General features: G+C 42.9%; 2 protein-coding genes across 12 annotated transcripts in view; one reads left to right on the top strand and one right to left on the bottom strand.

Moving 5' to 3' along the window:
• entpd8 (ectonucleoside triphosphate diphosphohydrolase 8) lies at positions 1-10,027 on the top strand. Of its 10 annotated transcripts, none has more exons than XM_021610299.3 (10): positions 1-438; positions 1,313-1,468; positions 1,923-2,040; positions 2,489-2,639; positions 3,070-3,229; positions 3,973-4,203; positions 4,784-5,050; positions 5,159-5,269; positions 6,133-6,264; positions 9,459-10,027. In XM_021610299.3, exons 2-10 carry the CDS (start codon positions 1,340-1,342, stop codon positions 9,645-9,647), a joined length of 1,488 nt encoding a protein of 495 aa, XP_021465974.3. In that variant the 5' UTR covers positions 1-438; positions 1,313-1,339; the 3' UTR covers positions 9,648-10,027. The 10 variants fall into 10 exon arrangements, with proteins under 10 accessions (XP_021465974.3, XP_021465975.3, XP_090097779.1 ...); XM_021610300.3 differs by having other exon boundaries at positions 45-438; positions 1,329-1,468; XM_021610301.3 differs by having other exon boundaries at positions 252-335.
• LOC110528322 (uncharacterized) overlaps positions 8,018-12,167 on the bottom strand; it is a 23,799-nt gene continuing 19,649 nt past the window's right edge. The window contains exons 3-10 of one of the 2 annotated variants that reach the window (XM_090241651.1): positions 11,908-12,028; positions 11,546-11,680; positions 11,311-11,392; positions 11,037-11,151; positions 10,797-10,901; positions 10,519-10,595; positions 10,268-10,366; positions 8,018-9,634 (exon numbers count right to left, since the gene is read on the bottom strand). In XM_090241651.1, the coding sequence (XP_090097777.1) occupies positions 10,273-10,366; positions 10,519-10,595; positions 10,797-10,901; positions 11,037-11,151; positions 11,311-11,392; positions 11,546-11,680; positions 11,908-12,028 (729 nt within the window). In that variant the 3' untranslated portion in view covers positions 8,018-9,634; positions 10,268-10,272. Of the gene's footprint in view, positions 9,635-9,856; positions 10,367-10,518; positions 10,596-10,796; positions 10,902-11,036; positions 11,152-11,310; positions 11,393-11,545; positions 11,681-11,907; positions 12,029-12,167 lie in introns of those variants that run through there. The other variant, XM_036983902.2, reaches the window with a different exon arrangement.

The raw sequence follows: 12,167 nt of genomic DNA on the forward strand, positions 1-12,167 counted from the left end.
GTCTTTCATGGTTATTTCAAAGGCAGCATTGTCAGCATTACGTCAAGCATGAGACATCACATACTTCAAATGTCCACATATTCAATGTATTCAAATTCGTGAGTAGCTGTGAGGGCTCTAACATTACATTTCAGCCTACCACTTGAGGAAGAAAGATGACAAATTGTACAGTGTATCAGATCTTGGGAGGAAGAGAGAGAGTGTGAGTTTATTAGGGATACGTGAGGAAGGGAGGGAAAGAGTGAGAGAGAGAGGGTGAGTGAGAGAGACAGAGAGAGTGCGTAAGTGATAGTCAGTGAGAGCACAAGAGAAAGGGGGAGAACGCCTATACTCTGGTCAGTGTAAGATCTTGCAAAACATTTATAAGGTAACGCATCTGTTTCTAATTTGACCTGGGGGTCAGAGAGAAGAGATCACAGAGAAGAAACTTCTGTGACGGTAAGTCCAGTTGTTTTGACCATGTTGGACCATGGACGATCAAGTGGAAAACTCCTGTCGTCATCTCATGTTTTAATAGAAGAGTTCAGGGGCTTTCTCTGTTAATGGTTGACTACTAGTCAGTCACCGCTCCTATTTGTCTTTCATGGTTATTTCAAAGGCAGCATTATCTGTTCAATACGTTAGGCAAAATTCTCTCATGTTAACATCTTTATAAAACTATACTGTTAAGCGATATGTACATTTTGGATGTACAGACAGCATTTTAAGATCACATAATGTACAATAGTCTTTGTCAGTTCTTTACACCTTTGGAGAAGAGGAGACAGTGGCATAGGAGACAAGTGGCATAAATACATTAAACTCACAATTGCTGTGGTAAATTCTGAATCAGAATATATATATATATTGTCCTTGCCAACTCTGTAACGAGTCTGATAAGAATCTGATAAAATAAAGCAGATACATCAGATAAGATATACATTATTTTGGGATAGACTGTGTACATTGTGCCTATTTATAGAAACTAGTACTGTTATAATGTTATAAATAATGTTATATTTATGAATGAAGATCGATGACAATGTAATATTTCACACTGATGGCATGAAAAAAAACTCCAGTGTAATTTGTTTTTATAATCAAAGGATTGATTTTAGAGAGACAGTTGATTAGTTCTCAACAAATTTGCCATGTGTGTGTATGTTTGTCCGGGACAGTGGGCTTATGTGTGTTTGTAATGAAGATGTCCCTGGTAAAACAGATGTTCTCTTTCGCGATGGTGCCATAAAAACAAGACCAAAGTGTGCCATCTGTGTGTGTGTGTGTGTGTGTGTGTGTGTGTGTGTGTGTGTGTGTGTGTGTGTGTGTCCAGGAGAGTGGGCTTACAGGTGTGTTTGGAATGAAGATGTCAATGGGGAAACAGGTTGCGCTGGCTGCAGTGGTGGTAGTGATGGGATGCGTGGGCATCATCGCTCTAATCCTCACATTAGTTCAGCACCACTTGGTGGATCTCCCCCATCGCATGCAGGTGATGAAGAAAAACTGTTACCTGGGTTGTAACTACAGTAATTGGGGAATATTCACTCTGGGAACTCACCCATGTAAAATCCTAAAATCCACCTTAAAAATCGATGTTTTTCATGTTGAAATAATTTGACTTTGGGAACGCCGTTCCAACGCGTTCCCTCCTAATTCCACCCTTGACCCGTTTGGATATCACATTTCCTTCATCATTTCCCAGACATCAATGTGACTTCACAAAGCACATACCTCACAGGATGCAACAGGGCCCCTGTCAAGCTCCCAATATGGGACAATATTCAACAATAATATGGGAAAGGAGGTACTCAAAAATTTCCCAACATTAATATGGGACGTTATCAAAAATTTATATTCATTAGATTGTCCGAGTAAGGACGAAGTACTCTTAGTTTCTCTCTCTCTGTTGGTATTTGACTTATCTGTCTCTGTGTGTCCTTCAGTATGGGATGGTGTTCGATGCTGGATCCACACACACTTCTCTCTACATGTACCGTTGGCCTGGCAACAAAGAAAACCACACTGGGGTGGTGTCACAGATGCTGGTCTGTGATGTTGACGGTCAGTGCTGAGTGCTGTCAGTGAACCATTATTACTACTCTATTATTTGATCTCTTATTGGTGAATACTAACTTCTACGTAAGGCGAATCTTCACTTAGTCATGCAATGACGTTAAGGTTTAAACATTCCAGTAACTTTGCCAAAATTCCCAGGTTTTGGAATGTAGAGGGAATAAGGTGCAGGGGCAGACTCCAACCTGGCGTTCCTCATCTGGGATTTTGGGAAAGTTACCGGAATTTGTCAATCAAAATTTATGTCAATGGGAGAGTAGTTAGGATTTGCCCCTAGAAGGTAGAAGTTAGAATATGCCCTTAAGTCATCTTACACCTATTTTCATGGCAGCTTGATCGCAAGGGCCAAGACAAATCACCCAGTACCACCCAGTAATGGTTGTCACATAAAGAAATATACCATTGACTCACACCCCTGTCCCCTGCTTGTCCGTAGGAGATGGCATCTCTAGCTATGCCCAGGACCCACCTGGTGCAGGGCTCAGTCTGAGGAAGTGCCTGGAAAGTGCACTGGTAGCCGTCCCTGCAAACCAGCAGAGGGAAACTCCTGTGTACCTTGGTGCTACCGCTGGCATGCGACTCTTGCAGTAAGTCAAGACTGCGCGGTGTTATCTTGATAGGTGTAATCATTTTCATTTACCTCATCCCAATACTACGACTTTATGAATGAATGTGCAAGAAAAACCTCCCACTAATCTATGTGGTGACTACACTCTAAGAATAAAAAGGTGCTATCTAGAACCTATAACGGTTCTTCGGCTGTCCCCATAGGAGACCCTTTTTGAAGAACCATTTTGGTTCCAGGAAGATCCATTTTGGGTTCCATGTAAAACCCTTTCCACAGAGGGCTCTACCTGGAACCACAAAGCTTTTGGAATGTATTTAACCTCCTGTACATTATGACTGGGTGATGTATGCTCTTTCAGGCTGCAGAACTTGGTTTTAATAATAAAGTAGCATTTATGAAATCTACTTTCATTGTCCGGTAAGAGTGGTTGAATATTTTCCTCTCCTCAGGCTACAGAATCACACCCAGTCTTATCAGGTGTTGGAGCAGGTAACCAAGGCGATCCAGGGGTATCCCTTTGACTTCCGGGGGGCACGGATCCTATCTGGGATGGAGGAAGGGGCTTACGGATGGATCACCATCAACTATCTACAAGAGAGCTTCATCAAGGTGTGTATGAGAGGTATTGACATGTTGAATGCACCAAGCTGTCTGTCTAAACTACTTGCACATAGCTTGGCCACCCATACATAGCCCACAAGACATGCCACAAGAGGTCTCTTCACAGTCCCCAAGTACAGAACAGACTATGGAAGGCACACAGTACCACATAGAGCCATGACTACATGGAACTCTATTCCACATCAAGTAACTGACACAAGCAGTAAAATTAGATTTTAAAAAACAGATAAAAAAAAACACCTTATGGAACATCAGGGACTGTGAAGGAACACAAATATTGGCACAGACACATGCATACACACTCACACACATACACGATAACATACGCACTCTACATACACATGGATTTAGTACTGTAGATATGTGGAAGTGGTGAGTAGGGGCCTTAGGGCACACAGTGTGTTGTGAAATCTGTGACTGTATTGTAATGTTTTTAACATTAACATTAAACTGCCTTAATTTCGCTGGACCCCAGGAAGAGTAGCTGCTGCTTTGGCAAATGGGGATCAATAAAAAATATGAATACAAATATAGGGAACGCGCACACGCACCCACACACACACACTCCCGAATGGTGTCAACCTTGTTTAGGCAAAATTAACAGAGGCTTGTGGATAAACAGTAGTAGTACCATTTATAAGCACTGTAAAAGCTTGTTATAATGGTGAATTGCAGGTCTTTGCAGTTTAACATTATAGCTAACATACAGTATTTGTACTTCTCATGAGCAGCACACCTTTGAGGGAGAATGGGTGAGCCCTAAAGGAAGGAAGATCTGGGGCGCCCTGGACATGGGAGGTTCTTCTACCCAGATATCCTTTACCCCCGGCCAGCCTGTACAGGACCCTGCCTCCGCCCTGGGACCCAAGCTCTATGGTTACCAATATGAGGTGTACACACACAGCTACCTGTGCTATGGCAAGGAACAGGCCATGAGGAAGCTACGGGTTCATCTACTGAAGGTACTGTGAGTAGTTGTCTGGTCACCTGTTAGATATGACTCAAAGAAATTGCAGAATGGTTTTGGGTACTGTAAAAATGCCAGGTAAACTTCCCCTACATGTCGATATAAAACCAGTTTTCAGGAATAGAAACGTGTAAACAGGCAGTAGTGTTTTGGCCTTACCCAGGCCTTCTTTAAAGCTAAGATCTGCATAAGTTGAAACAGCGCCACTGGATGCCTCAGGTGCATTTATTATTGTTTTTAGATTTCAAAACATTGTAACTGGTCAGAGGAGCATCCTGCATCGTGGTAAAAATAATCATAGTACATACTCTGCTGTTTTATTGCACGTGCAATGGTGTCCGAGGGGGAAAAACAATGTTCGTTGTTTAAAGTAGCCACTTTGTTGTTATCGCAAACAGACCTGGCAGTTTCACCGCTATGGATTCCAGCTTTAAAGCACATCATAAATATCTTTGGGCCAATCTAATTACCCAAAATCTGTTTGACTGAATGCTTCTCAGTTGAGTCAGAATCATTTTATGGCTGTTTAAAGGGCTGTTTTTCTTTTGATTCAAGCAAACTTCCTCCTCTCTTAGATGAGTGGGTCTACCCGCCCAGTCAAGCACCCCTGCTACCACCTGGGCTACAACCTAACCCTGACTCTGGGTGACCTCTATGACTCCCCCTGCGTTGCCAGACCCATGACCTTTGATCCGGCCTCAGAGGTCACCTTCACAGGGACCAGTGAGCCACTGCGGTGTCTCAACCAGATGAAGAACATCATGAACCTGACTGACTGCTCCCTGGCTCCTGACTGTGGCTTCAACGGGGTATACCAGCCCCCAGTCAGTGGCGACTTCTTTGTGAGTGTTCATCCTATATCTACGCAAAGCCCACTCAACTGGCACTCCAGGCAGGCTCAATCAAACACTTCAATTTATTGTCACCATCATACTGTTCCTTCTCCCTAGGCTTTCTCAACATACTATTACACCTTTGACTTCCTTGGTCTGGCTCCTCAGTCCTCTCTGGCTCAGGTTACCACAACTATAGACACATTCTGTAAAAGGACCTGGGACTCGGTGAGATATAGAGACCTCTGCTGACCTTCCACATTACCAGTGCACTTCCTAAAACCGAGCGGCATCTCGTTGTTGTTGGCAATCAAGCCTACTAATGTTGTGTCATCACAACGGTGGTGACAGAGAATATTAAGGTAGCCTGTAGTTAAAACATTTGAGAGGGCCCATCTCTGCAAGCAAAAAAAGCCTTGTAATTTAAATACTGCATAATGGCACAGCATTTCATAAACTTGAATAGATCTAAAACAAGTGTCAATTATATTTACAATGCATTTATCCAAACAGATTAATAATTTACCTACTGTAGCTCTTATCAAGTTGTAAATTACAGTGCATGGAGAATGGTGTTATTTCTATCTGAAAAATTAATTTGATGCTTTTTCCACTTGGGACCGGTAGGTAGACTCCACGTTATTCATGGTTTTCTCACACGTAAAGGTGGTGGAATTATTAGGGAAATAAGTAAAGGTCAGAATACAGCATATCTGTCTACACACCTTCATTTATTTGATTGCCACCCCCAACAAATAGGGGGTAAATAGCATACTATTCTCACGCTTAAGTTCAAGGTCAGAATACACATAGAGAGAAAAGTGCATAAAAAGGGAATTATGTTCCATTTACGCCACTGATGAAGACAGCTTGTCTGTTGAAACGTTGGTTATTAGGTTATTCAATTATTGCATCTGAGCTCCGAGTGTGTGGTTCTCCTTTTCTTTTTCATATGTTGTCCTCCGCAAGCCAGCACCTCACCTAAACAGGTGTGCGTTTCTTTCACGTCCATGTACACCACTTACCTCGGGTCAGAATCGGCCCCAATGTTACTACAACTTTGTTTGTGATAATATCAATTATTTTGGCAGCTCAAGGCAGAGTATAGTGAAAAGGACAAGTACCTTCGTGATTACTGTGCCTCAGCAAACTACATAATGACAGTACTACTAGACGGCTACAAGTTCAACCAGACCTGGGGAAATATATACTTCCAGAGACAGGTGTGTGCTTAACTATACACTTGTGTATTGACATATGTAAAACATCAACATCCAATACGAAAGATTTTGCTTCAGGACACAGAATGAAAGACATTTTACCACAGAAATCATGAAAAAAGGAATGTTCTTGTATGGCAGTCAATGTGAATAGCTGTGCTACCTTAATGAAGCTGTGTGTCTATCATATAAAGTCGTGGGCAAAAGTTTTGAGAATGACACAAATATGAATTTAAGTCTGCTGCCTCAGTTTGCATGATGGCAATTTGCATATACTCCAGAATGTTATGAAGAGTGATCAGATGAATTGCAATTAATTACAAAGTCCCTCTTTGCCATGCAAACGAACTGAATTCCCCAAAAATATTTCCACTGCATTTCAGCCCTGCCACAAAAGGACCAGCTGACATGATGTCAGTGATTCTCTCGTTAACACAGGTGTGAGTGTTGACAAGGACAGGGCTGGAGATCACTCTGTCATACTGATTGAGTTCAAATAACAGACTGCAAGCTTCAAAAGGAGGGTGGTGCTTGGAATCATTGTTCTTCCTCTGTCAACCATGGTTACCTGCAAGGAAACACGTGCCGTCATCATTTCTTTGCACAAAAAGGGCTTCACCGGCAAGGATATTGCTGGCAGTAAGATTGCACCTAAATCAACCATTTATCGGATCATCAAGAACTTCAAGGAGAGCTGTTCAATTGTTGTGAAGAAGGCTTCAGGGCGCCCAACCCAAAGTTGATTCAGCTGCGGGATCGGGGCACCACCAGTACAGAGCTTGCTCAGGAATGGCAGCAGGCAGGTGTGACTGCATCTGCACGCACAGTGAAGCGAATACTTTTGGAGGATGGCCTCGTGTTAAGAAGGGCAGCAAAGAAGCCACTTCTCTCCAGGATAAACATCAGGGACAGACTGATATTCTGCAAAAGGTACAGGGATTAGACTGATGGGGTAAAGTCATTTTCTCTGATGAATCCCCTTTCCGATTGTTTTGGGCATCCGTAAAAAAGCTTGTCCAGAGAAGACAAGGTGAGCACTACCATCAGTCCTTAGTCATGCCAACAGTAAAGCATCCTGAGACCATTAATGTGTGGGGTTGCTTCTCAGCCAAGGGAGTGGGCTCACTCACAATTTTGCCTAAGAACACAGCCATGAATAAAGAATGGTACCAACACATCCTCAGAGAGCAACTTCGCCCAAACATTCAGGAACAGTTTGATGACGAACAATGCCTTTTCCAGCATGATGGAGCACCTTGCCATAAGGCAAAAGTGATAACTAAGTGGCTCGGGGAACAAAACATTGATATTTTGGGTCCATGCCCAGGAAACACCCCAGACCTTAATCCCATTGAGAACTTGTGGTCAATACTCAAGAGGCGGATGGACAAACAAAAACCCACAAATTCTTACAAACTCCAAGCATTCATTATGCAAGAATGGGCTGCCATCAGTTGGGATGTGGCCCAGAAATTAATTGACAGCGTGCCAGGGCGTATTGCAGAGGTCTTGAAAAAGAAGGGTCAACACTGCAAATATTGACTCTTTGCATCAACTTCATGTAATTGTCAATAAAAGCCTTTGACACTTATGAAATGCTTATAATTATACTTCAGTATTCCATAGTAACATCTGACAAAAATATCTAAAGACACTGAAGCAGCAAACTTTGTGGAAATGAATATTTGTGTCATTCTCAAAACTTTTAGCCACGACTGTACATGCATATAAACTGAGCAAAAACATAAACGTCCTCTCACTGTCAACTGCGTTTATTTTCAGCAAACTTAACACGTGTAAATATTTGTATGAACATAACAAGATTCAACAACTGAGACATAAAACTGAACAAGTTCCACAGACATGTGACAAACAGAAATGGAATAATGTGTCCCTGAACAAAAGGGGGGGTTAAAATAGTAACAGTCAGTATCTGGTGTGGCCACCAGCTGCATTAAGTACTGCAGTGCATCTCCTCCTCATGGACTGCACCAGATTTGCCAGTTCTTACTGTGAAATGTTACCCCACTCTTCCACCAAGGCACATGCAAGTTCCCGGTCATTTCTGGGTGGAATGGCCCTAGCCCTCACCCTCCGATCCAACAGGTCCCAGACGTGCTCAATGAGATTGAGATCCGGGCTCTTCACTGACCATGGCAGAACACTGACATTCCTGTCTTGCAGGAAATCACGCACAGAACGAGCAGTATGGCTGGTGGCATTGTCATGCTGGAGGGTCATGTCAGGATGAGCCTCCAGGAAGGGTACCACATGAGGGAGGATGTCTTCCCTGTAATGCACAGTGTTGAGATTGCCTGCAATGACAACAAGATCAGTCCGATGATGCTGTGACACACCGCCCCAGACCATGACGGACCCTCCACCTCTAAATCGATCCCGCTCCAGAGTACAGGCCTCGGTGTAACGCTCATTCCTTCTATGATAAACGTGAATCCGACCATCACCGCTGTTGAGACAAAACCATGACTCGTCAGAGAAGAGCACTTTTTTCCAGTCCTGTCTGGTCCAGCAACGTTGGGTTTGTGCCCATAGGCGACGTTGTTGCCGGTGATGTCTGGTGAGGACCTGCCTTACAACAGGCCTACAAGTCCTCAGTCCAGCCTCTTTCGGCCTATTGCAGACAGTCTGAGCACTGATGGAGGGATTGTGCATTCCTGGTGTAACTCGGGCAGTTGTTGTTGCCATCCTGTACCTGTCTCGTAGGTGTGATGTTCGGATGCACCGTTCCTGTGCAGGTGTTGTTACACGTGGTCTGCCATTGCGAGGACGATCAGCTGTCCGTCCTGTCACCCTGTAGCGTCTCACAGTATGGACATTGCAGTTTATTGCCCTGGCCACATCTGCAGTCCTCATGCCTCCTTGCAGCATGCCTAAGGCACGTTCATGCAAATGAGCAGGGACCCTGGGAGTCAGTAGAAAGACCTCTTTAGTGTCCTAAGTTTTCATAACTGTGACCTTAATTGCCTACCGTCTGTTAGTGTCTTAACGACCATTCCACAGGTGCATGTTTATTACTTGTTTCTGGTTCATTGAACAAGCAGTGTTTAAACCCTTTACAATAAAGATCTGTGAAGTTATTTGGAATTTTACAAATTATCTTTGAAACACAGGGTCCTGAAAAAGGGACTTTTCTTTTTTGCTGAGTTTATGTTTATATGTACACCACTGTCTATCAGGTGGCAGATACAGACATCAACTGGACGCTGGGCTACATGTTGAACCTGACCAACCTGATCCCTTCAGAGCGCCCCCTGGTGGTGACAGGTGTGCAGCATGGCCAGTGGGCAGCAGAAGTCTTCTTCATAGCATTTGCTGTGTTCCTCAGCCTGTTGGTGCTAGCCATACTGTTGCTCTGGAACCCATGAGGCAACACAACAATCGATGCAATCACACTCTGAACGTCTCTGACTTCTAGTCTCTTCTAGTCCATACAGATTAGGTACAATGTGATAATAGCAGTGAGTCAATATGATCGACGGATCGGACGAGCGTGGCAGCTCCTGGAACTCACAGTAATAGTTAAAGAAATAATTTGTAATATTTTCTGTCAATATGACTGGAATTATGGAGGCAATTGAATGTATTATGTATTTATTAGGCTTGTATAAACTGCATAGGTGGATGTTTTCAAGCAAAAAGAAACCCAATAATAAATTGTAATATGACACTATCTACTGTAAATAAATAATGTTGCTATGAATATATATCTCTTCATAATCTAATAAATATATTTTTCCCCCACAAACAGTGTTTGAAAGACGTAGAAAAGGGAGAATCATCTCAAGCGTTACATTACTACCACTACAGTATATGCTTTGGCATGCACTGACAAATGTTTTTACCATTTACATCTGCTATATTACATATAGAACATTTAGAAATAAAAATACTATCATAAGGGGCTATAGGGCACAAATGCATGTGTGTGTGCGTACGTGCGTGCGTGTATGTGCTGCAGATTATGACATGTACCAATCTTCTCCACCTTGATCAGCAGCAGCCTGATTTCTTCATTGGCGGTTCTTTCTGCAACACCAAGCTTCCCTCTTCTTGTCTTGTCTGCTCACCCAGCTGCTTTAGCATCCTTGAAGCAACAACACACCAAATCAATGTTTGAATATTCACAGAACAGAGTCCTCTTCCCTTTGCAGATAATGACAATACGCAGTCAAATCCAAACAACACAAACAAACAATAGCTTTTACTGTACTTGGAAGACCTGTCGGCATGTCTTACCTTGCCAGAGTTTCCATAGACAGAGTCACATTGTCACCTGTTGCAGCACTACACTCCATAAAGAGCATGTCGTACCCCTTTAAGAGTGAGGGCAAGTATCATCAATACAAGTATTATTTGTATTTATCATGAATGATCTCAATCCTGCTTTGCTACCACTGTCAATTTCAGCACCAGCTACAGAAGTGTAAAATAATCATTTATATCACATCACCTGTAAATCCTACTGTCCAGTCGCCCACATTCTGGCTGTTAAAGTTACAGTAACGTCAACATACCTTTGCAAGGTTCTCCCCTTCATGAGTCTGAACCTCTCGATCTAGTTCAGCACAATCAGTCTTGTTCCCAAGGAGTATAACGATGACATCATCTGGAGCCCCCTCCTACAAAATACAAAAGGTTATGACAGTACAATAGATACCAGTGGAAGAACTGTGAATCCTGCAAACAATTGTTTGTGTTGTTACATAGTTGTTCTTTGATTATAATATTAAAGGCATGATTTAAATGCCCCCTACCTGAATGCAATTGACCCAGTAGCAGATGTCACAGAAGCTCTGAGAGGAAGTGATGTCATACATCAGCATTAGACCCTGGGCTTTGTGGAACACTTGTCTGGTGATGCTGTGGAATCTGGGGAGTAGAGTGTAACAATAGTATAACATGTAGGTAATTATATACTAACAAATAAAACACACACATGGAGGGTTCAAATTAGGACAGAGGAACAGATTCTGTATCAATGCATTACATATAGTGAACAATTGTGATGAACTTAGGTTAGAGACCCACCTTTCTTGACCTGCAGTATCCCATAACTGTAGAGTCACTGGGCTGCCATCCACTGTCACAGACTGTATACAGGTATCAATACCTGCTCAGATGATAAGCACACAAACAAACAAACATGAAACCAGACATGAATGAGTAATATGAATAATGTACAGTAATACCATGGTGTGTTCATTTCTTCGCATGACATGAAAGGGCATGATGCCAAACATACAACAAGGATGATGATACTCACCAATGGTTGCATCGTGGTGCCGACAGAACTCTCCACTTTGGAAACGCCTCATGAAGGAGGTTTTGCCCACACTGCTGTTTCCAACCATCACCACGTTGTAGGGGTTTGAACTAGAGCCAGAGCTTCCGAAGGTACCTGGAGGGGGATCAAAGATACTGGTCTATTACAGTTGATATCACTTCTCTTGATCTCACTCAAACCTAACTTGACTTATTCCTTTGGCTACAAGTGGCGAGCAAAGGGCCTCAACAGTGCATATCCAGCAGTTAATTCCAGGTGATTCCTGCCTGGTGGGCTTACTTACTCAAGACTAACCTTTTCATCCCACTTGTACATCCTCACTGTTGCTATTCGATACTTACCCGGTGGCTTCTCCACACGCTCTGCCTTTTCTTGACCTCTTTTATTCCCAGGGCCTGGCTGTGGAGCTGGAGCCACTGGTTCAGACCCTTTTCCACTCAAAACCGTGCTTGAGGCAACCACCTTAGACAAATAGAAAACATTGTCTCCCACAAAGGACAGGATATGATCATCTCTTCAAAATGAAATGTGAAATATCGTTGTGTGTTCAAAATGCTATATACTGTCTGGTATACACACTATGTAAAACATTTAAAAGTAA

Source organism: Oncorhynchus mykiss, chromosome 7, assembly GCF_057628025.1.
Source record: "Oncorhynchus mykiss isolate SJ-2025 chromosome 7, ASM5762802v1, whole genome shotgun sequence".
Classification (NCBI taxonomy): domain Eukaryota; kingdom Metazoa; phylum Chordata; class Actinopteri; order Salmoniformes; family Salmonidae; genus Oncorhynchus; species Oncorhynchus mykiss.